Raw genomic sequence first — 22714 nt, 5'->3', positions numbered from 1 at the left:
CCGGCCGGGGCGCGCGTGCGCGGTTCTGCGGCGGCGGAGGGAACCGCGATGGAGAGCGCTCCGACTGTCAGCCAGGTAAGCGGTGCCTGGCCCGGGCGGGCTCCCGCGCGGCGGCTTACCTGACAAACTTCCTCACCACGGCGGCTTGAACTCTCTCAGATTAATGATAATTAACTCCACCCTTCCCTTTCCTGGGCGCTCCTGGAAGTAACTTGGAAAGTTGTTACTGGGGAAACGGTTTCCTCGGCTTCCTGCGAGCCTGTTCCCGGCGGGCCGGCGGTGAGATTCTCAGCCTCTCCTGGGACGGGGGTGTTGGAATTGGATCCCGAAACATCAGGTCCACACGGCCCGGAGTTGGCGGCTGGAATCATGCTCCCCCTGATTCCATTGTCGGGAGACTGATCCTGTTTCTATCACTTTTACCCACTCTCATCCCTTCCCGTAACTACCAGCCTTTGTTAAAAAGATCCCCGAACTTTAGATAGTTGAAATCACTGTGCTGTCAGACAAGTTTTTGGTTTCAAGTAGTTTTGTTTATTGGGTACCATTTGATAAAACGAAGAACTTAGGAATCTTCAGAGGGGGGTAACCTCTTTTTGTTGTAGGGTGCCCTCATATCTGAACACTATCCTCATTACTTTTCCTTTGGATGTGTGTAGGTATTTTTACTTTCAGAGAAGTGCAGTCAATGCTTTACCTTTTATTTGAGCAGTATTTTACATTTTACAAAAGGATGGAGGCACTCAAATAATTGTGGAATGAACAGGTGAATTGCCCTTCCAAATTTAGCATTTGCAGATTCAACTAAGGGCAGATCGAAAGTGAACAGCACTATGTAGTTAAAACTGTGTAGCTGAGTCTGTATTGAACACAAATAGACATTTTCCCATGCCATTATTCTCTGAACAATACTGTATAACGATTTACATAGTATTTGCTTTCTATTAGGTGTTATAAGGAAACTAGAGATAAAGTATAAAGCAGGATATAGCAATCACTATGACATTTTATATAAAGGACTTGAATATCCTGTCATCAGGATGTGGATATGAGGGCTGGGGATCCTGGAACCAATATCTGTAGGCATGGAGGAACAATTTTACTTCAATTCAGTATCAAAGCATTACTACAAAATAGGTAAAATAGATAATCATGGGCTCAATCAATCACTGACCTATGCCTTGGTAGGGTATTCAGGATAAGATGGTGAGAATATAGGTATATGATTCCTGCTCTCAATGAGCTTATTGTCTAGAGGAAAGAATAGTTATCCTTACTGTAGATTCGAGGAAACTTATTTACCATTATTGGCCACATAGAAGTTAGAGAGGTAAGAATGTGTTATAGCTATCCGACAAAGTCAGAATGAATCCCAACTAAGAAGCTGATTTGGTTTTGAAACTGATAATCTCACACACACACACATATACAGGCACACTCATACACATGTGCACACACACACAGAGTATGAAAAGTATTATTATATGTGTTAGCTTCTTGCTTATATAATGAAAAAGGAAGAGCAGGACAGGCTGCTCAAGCTTGTCCAGAATTACTTGAAAGAGCTAGGAAAGGAAACTGGCTTTGCGTTTTTATTGGGGTCGGGTGAGGTCAGGATGAGGGTTCCTATGTGCCAACAGAGGCTTGCTTGGTTTTATTCTCCACCTATCACCTATGCCGAAGGAAAACAACCAGTCTTTTTTTTTTTTTTTTAAACGGTATATCCATTTGAAGGGTAGAAAGAGGTAGAAGGAGGGGTCAAGTGTAGGTCTGCTAGACTTACATGGCCTGCTCAGCTACCATTTTGGTTAAGTGCAGGCTGCCTTCCAACACAAGGTCAGAACAGCCCAGTCAGTTAGTTAGATGACCTAAAAGAACGTGGTATTCCACACCCTACAATTTTCCTTTCAAATTAAGCAAAAGCAGGACACTTGATCACCTGGGACAATGGGCATACACCACGAGGTATGCGCCTGAGAGACTCAGTGGAATGCTCTGTCAATAACATTGGCACCAGAACCCTCCCTGGTGGTGCACTAGGTTAAAGTGCAGCACTGTGAAACTGTCCACAGCTTGAGTTCTATCCCCAGCCTTGGAGGTGATCCACATGGTGCAGCAGACCTCTCCTGACCTGCCCACTGCTCCCCTCAGCAGTGTATTTTGGTATCTGCCTATTGTGCTCCCCATACTGTCTCTGGTGAATCCTCTCACTGCATCTCTAGCCTGTACCCCAGTTCTTGTATGCATACATAAAATAAATCTTTTATTAAATAACATTGGAACCAGGGCTGGGGCTCAGGGTATGGTTTCAACTCCAACATCTGGTCATCAAGCAGATTAAAAATATCTAGTCAGCAGACTCATGTTCCTCTGATGCCCTTGGTGAGATAAGCCTATTTTCATTTTCACTCCCCTTTTTCTCTTTTTTTCCCTACCCTACATAATTTATGCTGGATGATTATGCTATCAGTAAAAAGGCCAGGCTCTTGCTTGCCTAGCAGCATCCTGTATTGTGCAGCTTCTTCCATGACTCCCACTTCTTTATCAGTGTGTTGATGCCAACACAACAGTAAAGCTAAAAACTATCAACAGACAAACAAACAAAAAAAGAATAAGACTTCTTTTTACAGTTTATCCCAGTGTTTCATTTGTGATTGAGTTGTTCCATTTTTTATTTAAGTGAATTTGAACTTAAGTAAGCCAAATAGCCTGAAGCCAGAAAGGCAGGCACATGCTATATTCAAGAGTCCCACAATATGTAATAAGAAATAAAATGAGTACCTTGGTCACTACCAGTTATGTCTGGGAGATAGGAGTTTCTGGGTGAGGCCTTTTATTGTCGACTTTGACAGACATTTTGAGTTTATGTGAATCAAGAGAGTTCCAGACTTCTTCACCGCAAAGGAGACAATTCTTAAGTAATGGTGCAGGAGTTTATGAAACTGTGTAGGTGGAGTCAGCATTCGCTAGAACATTCAGTGTTAAGGAGACTAAAGTTCACTCTGTTTTCCTGACTCTTTGGTTCTTTATCATGCATGTGGTGGTCCTGGGATGAAGAGCATCAGATCTCCAGCGAGCCCCTTCGTGTGTAATGGTGGCAATGCTGTTCACCAAATTGCTAATTTATCCATTAGACTTCAAATGGGATTTGAAATGTACAAACTTCTGTTGCTGTCCATTCACTTGAACCCAAATCAGGACACAGGTAGACAAGGGGCCTGGAAGTGGGGAGACCTCTTCTAGCGTGATGGCATCTAACAAAGAAATGAGAAGAGAGACCATACTCTCCTGCTGGTGCCATTTGCTAGAGGGTCCAAGTTTGGTTCTATCCTGTAATAAGGCAGCCTTGCAGGCTATGTTGAGTTTGCAGGGTGCTGCTTTTAGAACAGAGGGGCACTGAGTACAGGGATTTACAGCCTCAGGCTTGTGAGAGCCTGTATTTCCAGGAGAGAACAATATTCTGTGAGTAATTGCTGCTTTAATGGCATGTTGTGTGGGGCTGACGAGATCATTTCTTGCATCAGAGGTCTGTAGACAATGAATGGACAATATGTGTGGCCCAGAAACAACAGGAGTCATGAAGAGGCTACTAAAGTCTCTAGTGTCATGAAGAGTTGATTTTGTATGTTGGGGCTTGGTGGGGCGGAGGTGGGGAGTAGTATTAATGGGAGTGTCATGATTTTGACAAATTCTAGAATCTCTTTTGAGAGGGGATCCTATTCATTGTGGACTTATATGCAAATAAAATATTTACTAGTTTCTGATTGAAGTCAGTAATTTCTGTAGTATCAATATCAAGGATACAATAACTATGAGACATCATTTATACTTTACAATTTAAAACCTATAGTGTAGCTTAACAGGCCACATTGGGCTGTTAAATGGAAAAGTAATAGGGAATAATCACTCTTACTAATTAGATTTTTATATAAGCCTCAATCTTTGAAGGCCTTGTTTTATTTTACATTGAACTATAGTAAATATTTTATCTAAGAATTGGGAATGGTGACACATGGGGTCCAACTTAAAAAAAAAGATACAATCAACAACAGGTTTCCCTGGTGGCACAGGGGCTAAAGTCTCAGTGTTATCAAGTTATTGACAGCTACTGCAGCACTAGTTCAATCCCCAGCCAGGGAGGTGACCCACATGGGGTGGCAGACTTCTCCTGACCCCCCTACTGCTCCCCTCAGCAGTGTATTTCAGTCAATCTGCCTGCTTCCTGCTTTGTCTCTGATGAATCCTCTCACCCCCTGGACCTCTGACCTATAACCAAGTTCTTGCATGCATAGCTAAATAAAATAAATCTTAAAAAAAGCAATTTATAAAGTTTTTATTTAGGTTGATTGCTCTGTGAATCAGGTTGCCTGTTACCCTTACCAGACATTTTAGAGCAATGTGCACTATGACCAGGGAGGACTTAGGCTAGCAGGTGTCTAAGTGGATAGTGCCAATCACCTTCAGGTGGTTATGATGAGATTTTTTTTTAAATAAAAGCGTTATTTATTTATTCATACAGAACTGGGGTATAAGCCAGCGGTGCAGGGGTGATGAGAGGACTCACCAGAGACAGAGTGGGGAGCAGAACAGGCAGGTGGACAAAGTACACTGCTGAGGGGAGCAGCGGGTGGGTCAGGAGAGGTCTGCCTCGCCATGTGGATCTCCTCCGGGGTGGGGATACAAGTTACACTGAACAGGCTGTGGCTAGCTTGCGGTGCTGCATCTGAACCCATTGTGCCATCGGGGAGGGCTTAAGATGAGACACATTTAATTGTTGTCTATTTTATGTTGAGTAACTCTCCCCAAACTATCAGGGGTACCATGTTTAAGTGTAGTGGAATTGTAATTTGAACCTAGTATTGATTAAAGTCATGAAGATTGCCAACTGATGGATTTCAACCAATTTTGAATATAAAACCTATGATGTAGAGGTGCAAAAATGAATCTTAGTTTTTGTTGTACATGTTACTTGAATAAAGAATGATTTCCAGCTGAGTCAAATTGTGAATTTTTGTTTTATTTGTTTATTCTTGCCAATATATCCTCCTTTACTTCTTTTGTTATTTCTCTTTTTGGTGATTAGTGGTATACTTTGGTGTAGGGGGTTCCTCTCTCTTTTCCTTTGTTTTTAATTCAGTAATGACTGCTTTTTCATGAGTTTCCAACCTTTGAACCTACATCTTGCTCAGGGCATAATCTTTTCCATGAGTGCTCCTCACCAGAGACAGAGTGGGGAGCAGAACAGGCAGATCCATGAAGTACAGTGCTGAAGGGAGCAGGGGGCGAGTCAGGAGAGGCCTGCCACACCATGTGGGTCACCTCTGGGGATCGAACACACGCTGAAGTAGCTTTAGCTTCTTAGTGCTGTGCTTTAACCCACCGGGCCACTAGGGAGGACCTGGGAGTCATTTATTTAAACTCCATTGTTTACATGAATCAAAGTTTATTAATTTCCCTATCAATGGACAGTGAAGTTGTTTTTAGTACCCGAGTATTTTAAACATTCTTTTCACCATGCATACATTAAATTGGACCCTTGTAGTCATTGCAGATTTTCCCCAAAGAGGTTGTTTAATCAGTTTTATACTGTGTAATTGTTTCAGTACCTGACTGAAAAATTTAAAGGTTAAGTGTTTTATTCATTTTTACATCCTTGGTGCCAACTAAATTCCTTAATAAACTGTAATAGTTGGAAAAGGTTTGTTGCTCGTATATGTGTATGGGCTATAGAAGTAAAGCACTGTTTTCTGAAAGCTTAAATAGTTAAATTTAAAGTTTTAAAGTTCATATAATTTGAACATTAGTTGTTTTCTTTTTAAAATGTGCATTTCTCAATAAGTGACTTAACTTGTTTGATACTTATTCCAGGTAATAAATAAAGGGGATTCAAGCTTTGCCACAGAATCACAGGAAGAGTTAGAGGAAAATCCTAGTCCTATTGTTGATGAGAATAATATGGTGTCAGTGAAAAAACAGGGACCAAACGTACATAACTGGAGTGGTGACTGGAGCTTTTGGGTAATATATTTTTGCTTATATATTTCATTTTAAACTTGAATGCAACATTTCTTTAAGTCTATAGCAATTCATACTGTATTTTTAATGTTTTCTTATGAGCTTGAAATTTTCCTTGTTTAATCCCAAATCCTAGAGATATTTCTGATTGTGTCCTCCTTTGGCCACTAGAATGCACTGTTGTCTGGCTTGATAGTTGGAATTATCTGTTTCAATTTCCCTGGGAGAAAACTATACCACAGAATTGGATTGCACTTACATTGTAAACTGTATTGGCAAGAGGCTAGTATTACACAAGAATTATGTTCTAAGTGTTGCTAAGAGGCAGCTACTCTACATAATTTTGATTTTAAGAATCGCTTCCTGTACCTAAAAGGAAGTTTAACAATGTGTGACCTGTAATGTGTAATAATTATGTGATAGGTTGTTAGTTTTTGCTTTTTTTGAAGAGAGAGACTTTCATGAGACTTAAATCATTTTTAAATGAGACTTTAATCAGGTTTAAGTGGAAGAGTAAAATTTAAAGTTAGGAGTTTTGTACTGTGTTCACTTGATTTATAACCTGGATACACTTCAGGTTTCCCCACGTAAAATGAGACCACTGCTTGTTGATCAGGTTCATGGAATCTTTCTGTAAGAACATTTCTGTTACTATATAAATGCTAGCATTTACTGTATATTAAAGTGTTCATGATAAAACTACCAATTCTATGATAATTATAAACCATTCAGAATGTTTTGGAATAATGCAACTGTAAGTGAAATTTATGTAAGATCCTAAGACATATATAGTTTCAATATTAATTCATTAGAATGTTGATATCTTGAGGATTCGGTATTATTGTTAGCATAATTTTAAAATAAATGAAAACACAATATTAATAGGTTTTGTTCAAAAGTAGCAGCTGATTAATTGAATTTTATTGAGTCTTAACATGAACAGTTCTTCCTAAGAAGCTTAACATCATGTTTTTAAAACCATATTCTAAAGAAAATAGTTAATTTCTAAGAACAATAGTAAAATAACTACATATCCTAAAAATGATATCATTTATATTGCCTATATTCTTTTTTGTCACATTTAGGGAAAGCTTATGACTGTGGTGTTCAATCCTTCTGCACTGTGATTTTTATAGCTTGTGTTACAAATTAGAGAATCTTTGTAGCTCCAAGAGCTATCTGTAGGGCTAAGCAGTTAACTGTGGATTACTGTTGACCACTTTAAACAGAAGAAAAAGAAGTTAAAGCAAAGGAAAAGAAAATGTGAGGGAGTGAGAGGATTTGGAATAGCAGGTAAGAGGGAAAAAAGTCTGTGTTCTAGTGCTTTGCTACTCAAAAGTACAGATAAGTAAGTCCAGGGGACTCAGCTCAGCATCATCTGCGAACTGATTTGAAATGTAGAATCATGACCCTCTGAGTCAGAATCTTCATTTTCACAAGATTTCGAGTGATTTACATGCACATTAAAGTTTGAAAAGCCTTGGTTTAGAGTGTTGAAGGTCTGCTTTTGTTCAGTCTCCATGCTGATTGCAAGCACTTTTTTGAGCAATTTTTATATGGATTCACATGGAATAGTCTTAAGCATACAATATCTCAGAAGTGTTAGACTTTTCCAGTGGTCACTTACCCAGAAACCAGAGTTAACAGAATTCAGATGCAAACAAAACCAAAAAAGACCCTGAACATGTTTAAATCAAAATTCATGCCAATATATCTTGAAATAAGAGTTCCTCAAGTCTTCATGTGGAATATCTTTATTATATTTTTGGACAGTTTTTATAAGCCCACAGAAGTTGGTTCTCATTTTATTGAATAGAGTAGTGGGGGTAGGGAAGTTACATGATAACACATGGAGAGCAGCGACAGCAGAATTTCAAAAAGGTGGCAACCTGGGCCTCTTAAGGTGGAGGCCAGAGGTCTGTGCAGCTCAGCTGCCTGTAATATAATAGTATCACTAACAGAAGTCAAGATGTCTGGAAGGTAAATAATGTTTTTTGTTTTTTTCTCTTAGTCATTTGAAATGCTTTGTTTCTATCATTGACTTGACACAGTTTTCACCCTGGTGATAAAGTAGTAGTTGAATGTGCACAGTAGAGTGGAGTTCCTGAAGGATACAAAAGTAACACAGAGAAGGCAAGTTATAGCAAAGTATTCATGAGGCTCAAAACCTGGTAATTATGCAAAGCTTTAAAAGAATATCAGAGTCATTTCCCTGGAACATGCAAGAAAAGTGGATTTGCCCTTTTACACTTGAGGAAGATTCTTACCAAAAGGAATTGATCACCACACCACACCCACTGCCAAGGTACCCAGAGTCCTTTACCACAATCCATTGTGCTCTCCCCCACCCACCCCTGGGACAATCTCAGGCAAAGATGTACCCCCATAACATACTCTCCTTGAGACTCTTGGACTCTGACACCCCTTTAATCAATGCTCTCCATTGATAACGTCTTAGAATTTAAGAGTTAAGCTTCAAGGATCTAGGAAGTTCACTGTTGTAGACTAACTTAACTGGTCTAGCCTGGCTAACTCAATTGCCCCAAGTAGTGAATTTAGTGGGCAGCATGGTAAAATTTAACACTTTGGAGACTGGGAACAAAATGCCTGGGACAGCGTGTCTTCTGTCTCTGCACTGGTGTGGTGTTCTTGAGTATGTTGTTTAACCTGTCTGGCTCCTGTGACTTTACTTACAAAGTTAGGGATTGTGTTGCAACACTGGTATGTCATGAGCCAATGAGAAAAAAAGATAACTAAATGCTCTAACTTACAGTCCTGGCAACTATAGGTATCAGTCATAATAATACTCCAGGAGTCTCAATAAGTGTATGTTATGGGGGTATACCTTTGTCTGAGATTGTCCCAGGGATGGGTGGGGAAGGGCATTGTGGGAAGGGGCACAATGGACTATGGTGAAGAACTGTGGGTGTCTTGGCAGTAGGTGTGGTGTGTTGACATACTTATGGAGGGTGTGATCCTCTATCTTTAAATCATATACAATGTTGTAACCAATATTAACTCAGTAAAAGTAAATACATTTTTTAAAAGTAAAAATAGGAAAAAAAAAATGCCCCAGGGATAGAAATGTAAAGAAGTTCTAGATAAGAGTAACTACCATTTGTAATATAGGAAAGTGTATATTGATACAAGTTAGAAAAAAGTTTTGAAAACCTAACAAATCAAAGCTTATCAATGGGTCTTTTGTTTGGTTTGTTTTATTGGGATTGATTTAATTTGTGTTGCTTCATAGATTGGTTAATAAGTACCTTTCCGACAGTAGAACTTTAAAGAAATTTGCTGAAATTGACATAGCACTTGATAGCAAAAAAATCAAGTTACTGATTTTTCTGCTTCAATCCTATAATATATAAAAATCTTTATTTTATATTTGTTGTTTTATTTAGAAACGAAAATATTTAATTGTAGCATGTGGAAATGACTTTTACTATTAACTTCTAAATCTTAGCAGTAAGAAATATGTGATAATGGGCCCTCCCTGGAGGTTGAGGGGTTAAGTATCAACGTTATCACAGTGACAGCCCACTGCAACCTGACCAGGAAGCTAAGTCATTTATAGCACAGCTTGTCTCTGTATTTTAGTAAATCGGCTCTCTCTGCTCCCCATCTGTCTCTGGTAAATCCTCTCGCCCCCTGTACCCTTGGCCTGTACCCCAGACTTTGTAGCATAAATAAATTTTAAAAAGAAAGAGAATAGGAAAAAAGGAGTGGAATTTTAGAAGAGATTAGAGTCAAAATTATCATTTCTGTAATTTTTCAAAGGACTTATTTATTTATGCATATAGAATCGGGATACATGCCAGAGGTACAGGGGGCTAAGAGAAGTCACCAGAGAAAGAGTGGGGAGCTGAACAGGCAAATGTATGGAAATACACTGCTGAGGGTAGCAGAGGTCTGCTGTGCTCTGTGGGTCAGCTCTCTGCTGGGTACTGAACTTGTGCTGCAGTGGCTGTGGATTGCTTTGTAGTGCTGTGCTTTAAACCGTTGTGCCACCAGGGAGGGCCCCATTTCTTCAAATTTTTTTTTAATATTTATTTATTTATTCGTACAGAACTGGGGTACAGGCCAGAGATGTGGAGGGTGAGAGGATTCACCAGAGACAGAGGGGAAGCAGAACAGGCAGATCAACGAAGTACACTGCTGAGGGGAGCAGCGGGCTGGTCAGGAGAGGTCTGCCGCGCCATGTGTTCAGGCAGGGCAGGCGGGAATTGAACTCATGCAGAAGCTGCTTTAGATTCTCAGTGCTGTGCTTTAACCCGCTGCGCCACCTGGGAGGGCCCAATTTTTTTTTTTTCTAAAACATTTTAAGAATAAAACAAATCAAATATTTAAAGTGTTAACTATGTATGTATAAATTATAACTAGTAAACTTGTTATAAACTAGTAAACTTTGAGTAGAAAATATTTAGATTTGGATTTCTCTGGATCATAGTCAAGATTTCCCAATTGTACAAAAAATTAGAAGTCTTGGTTCTGTATTTTTTGATTAACTTATGGTATATAATCTTAGTCATGTTATTCACAGGTAAGCTTCTCTACTCACACTTGGAGAATAAAGTTTGCCACAAATCTGGTTAATGTACATCTTGAGGATTAATTAATGTTGCACTGTAAAATTTAAACAAATCCCAGGAGAATTAATTAGTATGTTTTTATTACACTTTGATAAATTTGGAGACGAGTTTTCCTATAACCACATTTTTTTTTTCACAGAATACCTTGTATTTATTCAAGCTGAAAAGAATATTTCAGATTTTTGTTTTGGTAACTGATTAAGAAAATTTAACTCATTTTCCAATTTTTTGACATTAAGATATTTCTTTAATACAGTGTAAGAAAATTTAAGTATAGTTAGATCTATCATTTGAAAAACGAGATATCTTTGAACACTTTTAAATTTAATTATAAGGAAGTAGAAAATAAAATTTCTGGCAACAATGCAAGAGGACTATTTATATTTTTTCACTACAAAGTACCTAGAAATGCTGGGTAGAATGTTGGAAGTGTCTTTTTAAAATGCATGTACCCTTCACAAAATAGCCAGGGAAATACCTTCAGGCTAAACAGGAAGAGGGAATTGATCATCAGAGTTGTAAGCACATGAGCTGATTCTGAGGCAACCTGAAGTTTATTAGCTTTAGTAACAAAACTTTAATGTCACATGAGGATTGGAGATGATGTCTTGGACTTGTATGAGTTGGAACAGAGAACTCTTTATAAAGTCTGACTCTTGAAAAATTATGCCTCGGGGCCCTCCCTGATGGCGCAGTGGGTTGGGACACAGCACTGCAAGCTAGCAGCAGCTGCTTCAGTGTGAGTTTGATCCCTGGTCCCAGAGGTGACCCACATGGCACAGCAAACCACGCCTGTCTCACCTGCTGCTCTCCTCAGCAGTGTTCTTTGTTGATTTGCCTGTTCTGCTCCCCACTCTGTTTCTGATGGATCCTCTTACCCACTTCTGGCCTGTACCCCAGTCCTATATGCATAAATAAATAAATCTTTAAAAAAAAGAAAAGTTATGCCTCTATGAAAGATAGACTAAGAAAAAAGTCCTACATGTTAAGGTTGAAGATAAGGAAGATTGTTTAAACTGGGTTTTTGATGGGGTAGATGTCTTCTTGAGAAGTTTTGGGGTTCCTGGGAATTTAATACTTTAGAGTAAGTAGAATGGACTTCAATAAGTAGCCTATCAGGTAGAAACAATCTAAGTACCCATCAGAAGATGTACAGTTATAGGGAATCACATGGGAGGGAGTTGTATATTCAGTTATGATGGTCAGGAAGAAATCTCTGAGGAGATGCCATTGAGAGAGCCCTAACTGGTGGGGGTGAGGGACAAAGAAAACTAATCAATTAATTTCATAATTGTCATGTAATTTTAGTTTAAAATACATAGAAATTTTCATCTTAGCGAAAATCTTTCTGAAGTTAATTATCCTTAACGAAACATATCATCTTCATGAATGCTAATTATTAGTCTTACTACTCATTTGCATCTAAGTGCTCTTCAAAGCATAAGTTGATTTATTAAATGCAATTAGTTCCTTTTTAAAAAAAGTATCAATAGTAAAAGGTGGTTTTGTTCCCTCCCTACAACCACATAAGACAGTCTTAATAAGGGACATACTTTGGTGTCTCTCGTTTTCTCTACTTTAGGAGGGGAATTCTTGACAAATTCTCAGTAGCGCTAACAGTAACCTATAGTGAAATGTTTCTCAAATAAGGACAATAGATCCAGATATGTAGGGGTTTAGCTCTGAGGCAGTTCTTTGTATATGTGTCCTCTGAGTCCATTTTCTTAACAAGTTCATATGCATATGATTTTTGACTTCCAGGATTATTCTTCATAGCACTTCTTAAGTCATCTGGTCAAAGAATATGACTCATGCTCTTTAACCTACTATTGTAATTTTATCTTGCTTGTAGTTTGCAGGGTTTCTTGAATATTTGCTGTCTTTCAGATTTGGTAAGGTTTTAGTCATTATTACATCAATTCTTATAACATCTACCTTAGACTCATCCTTTTTTATTTTCCACTATTTCTGTAGAAACATGTTGATTACTAGCACATACTGACTACACCCAAGAGGATTTCCTTATCCTCTACCAATTAGTCTGTTAGTGCCTTAATTCATTTTAAGGATGGAGAGGACTTCAAGTTGGGCTCTCATTCTTCTGTCATTGATCCATGATTTTATAATAGTTAATTGTGTGTGCGTATAGTGTTCTATATCCCAACTAGTTAATTCACACATCTATCATCTCATACATTAATTATTTTTGGTGAAAACATGTAAGTTTCTACTTTCAGCAAATTCAATTTTAGAATACAGTGTTTTTAGAGATAGTCATATTATGCATTAGGTCTTCAGATTTCATCTGATACCTGCAAGTTTATACCCTTTTAGCAACCTTTTTATTGCTTTCTCTCCCAGCTCTTGGCAAATTCTTTTCTACTCTATTTCTGTGAACTTGACTTTTTATTTAGATCCACATAAAAATGATACCATTCCGTATTTGTCACTCTCTGTCTGGCTTATTTCACTTACCACAGTGCTCTCAAGGTCCACCTATGTTGTAACAAATGGCTGAATGTCTTTTATATCCTTGATTTTTTTCTCAGGTTGATCTATCAATTATTGAGAATGTGTTATTAACAACTTTGGTTGAATAATCTCTTTTTTTCAAGTGTGTCTTGTCATTTTTTGTCTTATATAGTTTAGGTCTCTGTTGTTAGTTGTTAGTTGTGTAAACGTTTATAATTATTGTATCTTCCTCATATATTCGTCTTTTTAAAAGATTGATTTATTTATGTGTACAGATCTGGGGTGCAGGCCAAAGGTGCAGGTGGGTGAAAGGATTCACCAGAGACATAGTAGGGAGCAGAACAGGCAGATCGATGAAGTACACTCCTAAGGGGAGCAGTGGGCGGGTCAGGAGAGGTCTGCCTGTTCCATGTGGGTCACTTTCCTGGCCGGGATCAACTTGTGTTGAAGTGGCCCTGGCTAGCTTACAGGGCTCCACTTTAACCCGATATGCCCCTAGGGAGAGCCCTATATTCACCTTTTATCGTTATGAAACTTTCAGTCTCTAGTAATGTTTCTTAAAGTCTGTTTCAACTAATAGTAGTAATATAGTTGCTCAGGTTCTCTGGTGGTTAATATTTGTATGATATATCTTTTTATTGATTGATTCATTGTTGGTTTAAAATACTATATACTATTTAGGAGTATGGCTTCACATCTTAGTAAATATATATACCACATTGCACCCACCATTTAAGTTCTAGTGTCATTCATACACCACTACCAAAATGACCTCCCTATACCCATTGTTTACATCTTGTTCCTTCCCTCCTATAGTGAACATCTGTTTGTTCTCAGAGTTATTTTTGTTGTGCTTCATTAGTTTTATTTTTTTAAAAAGTATACAATGGGGCCCTCCCTGGTGGCGCAGCGGGTTAAAGCACAGCTCTGAGAATCTAAAGCCGCTTTCGCATGAATTCGATTCCCGCCTGCCCCGGAGGTGACCACATGGCACAGCAGACCTCTCCTGACCCGCCCGCTGCTCCCCTCGGCGGTGTACTTGGTCGATCTGCCTGTTCTGTTCCCCGCTCTGTCTCTGGTGAAGCCTCTCACCGCCCCTGAGCCTCTGGCCTGTACCCCAGTTCTGTATGCACAAATAAATAAATCTTTAAAAAAAAAAAAAAAGTATACAATGGGCCCTCCCTGGTGGCACAGGGGGTTAAAGCACAGCACTAAGAAGCTAAAGCCATTTCTGCTTGAGTTCGATCCCCGCCTGCCCCAGAGGTGACCACATGGTGCAGCAGACCTTTCCTGACCCACCCGCTGCTCCATCTGCCTGTTCTGCTCCCCACTCGGTCTCTGATGAATTCTCTCACCACCCCTGCACCTCTGACTTGTACCCCAGTTCTGTATGCAAAAATAAATCTTTTTTTTTTTTAAAGCATACAATAACTGGGGTACAGGCCAGAGGTGTCGGGGGAAGAGGACTCACCAGACTGAGGAACCGAACAGGTGAATTGACTGAAATATACTATTGAGGGGAGCAGTAGGCAGGATAGGAGAGGCCTGCTGCTCCATGTGGGTTTGGTCAGCTCCCTGGCTAGGGGTGGAACGCCTGCTGCAGTGTCTGTGGATAGCTTCATAGTGCTGAGACTTAACCCCTTGCACCACAAGGGAGGCCCTTAGTTTGCTTTTTTGTATTCTACAAATGAGTGAAATTATGTAGTATATGTTTTTTTCTTTCTGACTTATTTCACCTTAGCATATTATTTCAGGTTCCATCCATGTTTTCACAAATGGCAAAATTTCATCTCTTTTTAATATAGATAAGTAGTATTTCATTGATTATATATCAAATATTCTTTATTGGGTCCTCTGTTGATGGCCCCCTTTCATACAAGGATATAAGAGATATTGTATAAAAATTTAGGTTGTCCCCATGTCTCAACTATTATACATAATGCTGCAATAAGCATGAGGTGCGTATATCTTTTGAAGTAGTGTTTACATGTTCTTTGAATAAATACCTGGAAGTGGAACTGCTGAAACATTTGACAGTTCTACTTTTAATTTTTTTTTGAAGTAGTGTTTACATGTTCTTTGAATAAATACCTGGAAATGGAACTGCTGAAACATTTTACAGTTCTACTTTTAATTTTGTGAGGGATTTCTTTACTATTTATCCATAGAGACTATATCTATTTACATTCCCACCAACAGTGTACACAAGTTCCTTTTTCTCCCACCTTTGCCAGTACTTGTTTCTAATCTCTTTGATATGGCCATTCTCACAGTGTAAAGTGCTATCTTATGGTGGTTTTGATTTTTACATTTCCCATTTTTATGTTCCCCCCAATACTTCTGTGGTCTCTAGCCATTAATATGTGGGTAGTTTGGATTTCTCTAGTTACTGCTACACATGAATGGAACCTCTGTTTATCCAGGAGTTGTACATGGAGAGTTTAGACAAGTTTATGTATGGCTGTTTTTCCTCTAAGATATCTGTTAAATACGCTACTAATCTGTAACCTTGGTTCTTGTCTCCAATTAGAACTGCAACCATCCAACCACTTGGGTGGTTTCAGAATTTTTCCCTTCACTTATAAACATGGGCTTTCTGTTCTCGACTCAGTCCTCTCTTTCAGCATAGCTGCTAGTTTCCTATCCTGGAACTACCACCTGCCTTAATTTTTGGGAGGAAGAATAATGGTAGTGGACACATAAAATAGTACCACAGACTTCTGATCCCAAGTGCAAGAAACTTTTATGAACAAATACTCCTCAGTTTATTGTTTACCTTTGGTAATTATTCAGTTAATTGAAATAATAATTTTTGACAACTTCCCCCTTTCTTCCCCCAGCTATGTCTATGTTTGTTGTTGCAAAGAGGGTTTGCCAAAGTCTTTGCTTCATCATGCTGCAAGCATATTTTGCTTTTGGTATTTTTTGAAATATTTATGTGGCCTTTCATACAAGGACATACAAGATATTGTATTTTAAAGTTCATTTAAAATTTACACCACAATTCAGTTCATCTAATGAAGATTATAATTAAACAAAAAAGTTTTTATTGTTGCAGATTTCAAGTTCCACCTATAAAGACAGAAATGAAGAATACAAAAGACAATTTACACATCTCCCTGATACAGAGAAGCTCATAGCAGGTAAAAATAAATAGATAAATAAATAAATAAAATACAGGAAATTGTACCCCCCCTCAGCATTTTACCATCTTTTTATCAAAATAGAACTGATTAGTGACTGTATTTGTGGAACAAAAAGCCTTTGTGTTAGATAGAAAATATTTTTCAATATAAGCAGTTTTTATTCACAACTAGACAGTGTAAAACTAAGTTGTAATTTGGGGAGGAGTGATTTCTGACTTGTGTATTAAGTATTAGTTAAGACAATGGAATTAAGAGGAACTAATTTCTCATAATCTCTTCAATGCTTATTTCAATGGTTTTATAAGAAAATTTGATGTGCAATACATATTACCTTTTCCAGGAAAGTGTACTCCTTAATAGATTGTATGATTTTTATATTATAAAATTTTAGGAGAAATTTATACATGTACTTTTTCCAGATAGATTTTTTTGAAATAAGTTTTAAGAGGAAAATTTTATGCATTTTTCTTATGAAAGGGCCTTCTTTTTGCAATAACACAACAGATTTTTAAAATCAAAATATATAACAAGGTTTTAGCTTTAGTATATATTTCATTTAAATCAATTACTCATAGGAGTTTCTCAGATTTCTGAATATTTAGTTCAAACTGAATTTCTAGATAGTTCTATTCAGCATTTTAAATGTCCTAATCATGAATTAAAACATTTAAAAAACATTTGAAATTAATCTATTCTCATGGTAAGATGTCGAAATACTATTTATGGGGCCCTTCATGGTGGCACAGTGGGTTAGTGCACAGCACTGCGAAGCTAGCCTCAGCCTCTTCAGTGTGAGTTTGATCCCCGGCCAGGGAAATGACCCACATGGCACTGCAGACCTCTCTTGACCCACCTGCTGCTCCCTTCAGCAGTGTACTTTGCCAGTCTGCCTGTTTTGCTCCCCACTCTGTCTCTGGTGAAGCCTCTCATTGCCTCTGCATCTCTGGCCCATACCCTGGCTCTGTAGCCATAAGTAAATATTTTTTTAAAAAAAGAAATATTATGATCAAATGGTGAACAGTGGGTGGCCCTTCCAACTAAGACAACTCCAGCATTTTTTCTGGGTGATAACCACTGTTAGCAATTTCTTAGTGTATATTTTCAGAAATTTTCTGTATGTATTTCAAGAGCAATATGTACATATATTTCTAAAAGAACTTAAATGGGAGCACACTGTACTACTGTTTGAATCAACCAAAACACACTGCTGAGGAGAGAATCAGGGAAGGCCTGCTATGCCCTGTGGGTCAGTTCCCTGGCCAGGGATTGAACTCATGCTGCAGTTGCTGTGGATAAATTCACAGTGCTGAACTTTAATCCCTTGCACCAGCAGGGAGGCCCCCAAAATGAGCAGTTTTAACAAGATACAGAAGTAGTACAAAGGAGGATATAACTTATCATCTTGGAGGAAGCAAATAGTTTAACATTTCGAATATATTATATTTGACAAGCTATCTAGAATGTATATATAAGATATTACCTAGAAGTAAAGAATTAGTGTATATCTTAGTAGCCTGATAGTTGAGTTTTCACCAACTCTTGTATGCCCTTAGTTTTTTTAGTACTGCAGCTGTAACAGTTTTTCTGAAATACAATCTGATCAGGTTAAAACCCTTCCTGGGTGGCATTCCACTAACTTCAGACTAAAGCTTGACTTCCTGACTTACTGCCTTTCATATACGTTAAATATCATCCCAATCCTCCTCTTTTCATCACGCTGGAAAAATGTGTTGGGGAATTATAATTAAAAACAAATATCCTACCAAAGAAGAAAACCTCTTCACAAAAGTAGAGGAGAAAGAAAATATTTTATTATTGAATAAACATTAAGCCAGATTATGTGATGTACACATAGGCAATCTACAAAAGAAATATAAAGACAGAAAGAAATCTTGCCCATTTATATAGCCGAGTAGATACAACCCCATTACACATGTTCCAAATATAAACCTGTCTAGTCCTTAAGGAAGAGGACTTGGCAGCATCATTTGTCACACAGATCATCCTAAATTCACAAGGTAATTGGGGTGACTTAGTTAACTGATTTTATCTAAAGGAAAATAAACTCTTATCTTTGTGATATAAGTCAATTTTGCAAATTGGAGCAAGGTGCCCACTGAAGTTAAAAAAAAAAATTGGGAGATAAGGACCTTTTTTCCCCTGATATTTTTATTTCAAAGGGATGGATCCCAGGTCCTCGAGAAAACTCTGCTGCATTGTAAAACAAGCAAGAGGTTTATTTTGCTTTAAAAAGGATTTATAAAATAAATGTAAAATATTTAAAAAATGAGAATAGTTATCTTGTAATTTTCATACTAAATATGAAAATAATCCTAAAAGTGTTCCAAAGAGTCTTTTTAAAACATCAGCATTATTTGACTTCCCAAAACGACTGCAATGAATTATTCCAGTCATATTAAAAAAAACATATTCTCATAGTTCACTGTTATTGCCCTTATGTACATATGGCTAAATACTTTGGTCAAGTTAACTAGTATATCTTTGTTTAAATATAAGTATATGAGTTAATGTGTAAGCTTACTCTAGAAATATATGCTGCTGACTCACTTCATCTGTATTTTGTGATACTGTACATATTTCTGTTGGGAGTAGAGGAGAGTGAAAGAGAACAAAGATGTAAGTAAAGGGGGAACTCCAGAGGACTGAGTGGAGTCATGCTCTAGGGAAGGGGACGGTTACAGGTTTTATAGGCACAGAGGGGCAAAGACTCAAGACTGCACCAGTTTCAAAAACAGATGCCAGGATGCCCAGTTTGGATAACAGGACATTTTACACTGGTGGTGTTTGTAAGAGTTGTTTCCACCTGTGTTTTTCTGCTGTCTTGTCCACCCACCTTTGGTTAGGGCAAGCTAGGCCCCTTCCTTCTGACCTAACAATTTCTACTGTAGCCATTGTCATGCTGGAGTTATTTATTAAAATATATCTTTAGGCCCTCCCTGGGGGTGCAGCGGGTTAAAGCACAGCACTAAGAAGTTTAAGCCACTTCACCATGAGTTCGATCCCCGCCTGCCCGGGAGGAGATCCACATGGCATGGATCTCCTGACCCGCCCGCTGCTCCCCTCAGCAGTGTACTTTGTCGATCTGCCTGTTCTGCTCCCCACTCTGCCTCTGGTGAATCCTCTCACCCTCCGCATCACTGGCCTGTACCCCGGTTCTGTATGAATAAATAAATAAAATCTTAAAAAATATATATATATCTTTAAGAGTTGGAGCCATTTAATTGTGCAGAAAATGATGTTCTAATAGCTAATACTTTGATGTTAATGATATATGAAGTGACTATATGCTTGGTTAACATTAACTTTGTAGTTATTCATTATAAAGTAATTTTTGATAATTATTACTTTCTTATTTTATTCTAGGTGAATCAAATTGGTAGTATGACTCTCCTCATGTAGAGTATTGCTTTCTTTTTTTTGAATCTTGCTTTGTAAAATGCTGATTGTTAACAAGTTTTTGTTTCTTAGGAGGGAAATTGCAAACAAAAAGAAAATTACCTTTTCAAAAATAAATAAATAAAACCCCTTTGCCTTTTTTTCAAATTTAATTTTCCATTTCTTGCATAGGACACATTGCTTGGAAGCTTTTTGTTGAAAAAGTTCATTGAAGTATATGCTTATTATAATAAAACACTTAGGGAAACCATTTTTTAAAAACTCACAAAAACCTGGTAATCTATTAATTAATTAAAACATCCAGTTGATTACTATAGCTTTGAAGGTAGTTAATGTAAAATAATACAGTGATTTCCAAAGGGTGATCCACAAACCAGCAATATTGGTATCACCTGCAAACTGTAGGCAAATTCTTCACATTACCCTAGAGCTATTTAACCTGGGAGAGACACCTAACAATCTGTTTTAATAAGTCTGCCATTCATATAATTTCTGATCTGCAATTTGAGAAACATTGAATTAATAAAGTGTTTCAGTGGTGTAGATTAAAATTTCAGGATACCTCAAGGTGACCTTTAGCCCTATCCCAGTTTCACAGATGCATATTTGTAAATGAGTAACATTATCTGTTTAATTATTTACTTGGGTTTTTGGTTTGGTGTTGTCTTAGTTTTGTTTTTCTAAAGGGAGCATTATGAAAGACTAAATTCCTATGTTCAATTTTTAGCATTTGCTTAGAAATTTAACATGGTTAAATTTAAATATTTTAAAGATCATAGGCCCAATAACTTTTTGCTAAAATTGCTGATTGCTTTGTTTTAAAAATGTATCAGTTACATAGGCATAAAACTATAAAGCAACCCTTAATATCTTGCATCATTGCAATTTAGCTGTAGTATTTATATTAGCCGTGGTACCACATCTTCATCTTAAGAGGTATGGTATTCACTTGGTGGGCAGTGGCAATTAGCAGAACACTCTTGATTTTGCTTGATTTTGGTGCCGAGGTGGATAGGGTCAACTTTGAAAGTAACTTAAAATGGGTACATTTTTATATTCATCCTTATCCCCTCCATTTACTCTCATCTAACATCTAATTAATCACCAGCCTCCCTCAGAACTACCTCTTAAATAGTTTTGAATCTAAATACTTTTTGCTAATAGTGCCATCCCCTGGTCTGAGCCGCCCTCACTTTCTCTCCAGACTTCTAACTGATTTATCTGAATCTGTCTTTACAGTGTGAACAAGGTGGTCATTAGTAGTATTTGTCTGATCTTTTCACTTCCACTTAATGCTTATCAGTGGCTACCAGTCTGATGTTCTAGCTTCACCAGCTTTTCAGGCTCAGAGATCTATTTATCTTTATCTAGTTGCTCAAATGTACTGTATGTCTTTTTTACCTAGGACTTTTCACATGCTCTCCCCTCATAGTCCAGCTGTCCCTTTATTGATTTTTAGATCTCAGTTTAAAGATCACTTTTGTTGGTGAACTTTTCCTGATGTATCTTCTCCTGGTCCCATCCCCCATTCCTGTCCACCCCTTATTACATGCTCTCATAGCTTTCTTTATATTTTGTTTTTTTTCACTTATTTTTGCATTTGTTTGTTATATTTTTCTTCCTGTAGACTGTGTTCTCCATGGGCAAGATTCATTTCTGGTAATCCCAGTACCTAGCAAAATATCTAGTGTATGGTGCCCAAAGTGTCTGAATGAGTAAATGAATGAATCAGTGAACAGTGACAACTTTCCATGTTTTATAGAATGTATAAAATGCATACCAGAATTTTGTGATTAAGTTGTTCCTTGTTTTGTATGTAGATTATGCTTGTGCTCTTCAGAGAGACATTTTGCTTCAGGGACGACTATACCTTTCAGAAAACTGGCTGTGTTTCTATAGCAACATCTTCAGATGGGAAACCACAGTAAGCCATATTTTGATTTGATTTATTGATACAAATAATCGCATAGTTATGTATACAGCCCTCCTAAAAACAATTTAATTTAGATTCTGAAGTAAAATTATACATATTTATCTATGTATATGTATAAATATATGTGTTGTATAAGTGCGGATTCTTCTTAATAAGTTGCATTCCTTTTGTATGTATTTATACAGTTGGAGAAAATTTTCAGGTTGGAAAAAACCTTGAACAGACTTCCTTCTGGCTGCCAAAATCATTTCTTATGTGACAGACTGTCTGCATTTTGTTTGTGTATGTGTGTATGTTATGTGGAGCATGAACACCCACATGCCTTTTCACACTTGATTTTAATATTAGATATAGGATCCATTGCGGGAAATTACTGAAGGGTAAACGCCTGGCTGCTTCTCTTGTTTTTCCCGGAGAGTGCAAGTGTGTGTTTATTAACTCCTTCAGGGTTTTCAACTGAATAGTCTCAGTTACATTAATGTCATACTTGATGTTTTCTATTGTGTATGTTTATGAAAATTCCATTTTGCAATTTTTCATTTTCCTGTGTTGTTTAGATTTCTATTGCTTTAAAGAATATAACCTTCATGACCAAGGAGAAAACAGCTCGACTCATCCCAAATGCTATCCAAATCGTTACAGAGGGTGAAAAGGTGAAAAAGTTTATTGCCTTTGCCTTACTACATAAAATGGACATGATTCCAGTTTCTGCTACTATTACTGATTCTCTTTTTGATCATTTGATTAAGTTGTTGTCTGCCAGATACTCCTGTAAAGCTTCTCTTTTCCTTTGAATTAATATTTTGTGGCAAGCACTTTGAAACTATAGAAATATACTATCCCTCATCACACTTAAATTTATTTATTTAGTTATATCAGTATGATCTTACAGTTTTCTGTTTTTTTCAATTAGTTGGAGTCCATCACTATCATTACTATTTTGATATGCAAATTGTTCCACTTTTTGCTCACTATCTGCATTGTTTTACTTTTTTTTTTTTTTTTTTACCTGAGGGCTGACACGAGAAACAGTTCTTACATTTCAGCATTGTGTTGTAGTCTAAGTGGCAGTGTTTGGTTTTAATGATCCATAATAATGATGTATACCTCAAATCCACTTATCTGTTTTCTTTTTTTTT

General features: G+C 37.5%; 1 protein-coding gene across 1 annotated transcript in view; it reads left to right on the top strand.

Annotated features, from left to right (window-relative positions):
• Positions 1-43: 43 nt before the first annotated feature.
• The window catches only part of GRAMD1C (GRAM domain containing 1C), a 65630-nt gene continuing 42959 nt past the window's right edge, over positions 44-22714 (top strand). The window contains exons 1-5 of the mRNA XM_004675208.2: positions 44-75; positions 5869-6018; positions 16138-16222; positions 21463-21566; positions 22133-22228. Coding sequence (XP_004675265.1) covers positions 49-75; positions 5869-6018; positions 16138-16222; positions 21463-21566; positions 22133-22228 — 462 coding nt within the window. The 5' untranslated portion in view covers positions 44-48. The remainder of the gene's footprint in view (positions 76-5868; positions 6019-16137; positions 16223-21462; positions 21567-22132; positions 22229-22714) is intronic.

This window comes from Condylura cristata, unplaced genomic scaffold (assembly GCF_000260355.1).
Source record: "Condylura cristata isolate star-nosed mole 26May11 unplaced genomic scaffold, ConCri1.0 scaffold00003, whole genome shotgun sequence".
In the NCBI taxonomy this organism is placed as follows: Eukaryota; Metazoa; Chordata; class Mammalia; order Eulipotyphla; family Talpidae; genus Condylura; species Condylura cristata.
The sequence above is the reverse complement of the archived record's forward strand: the minus strand, read 5'-3'. Positions and strand labels throughout refer to the sequence as shown.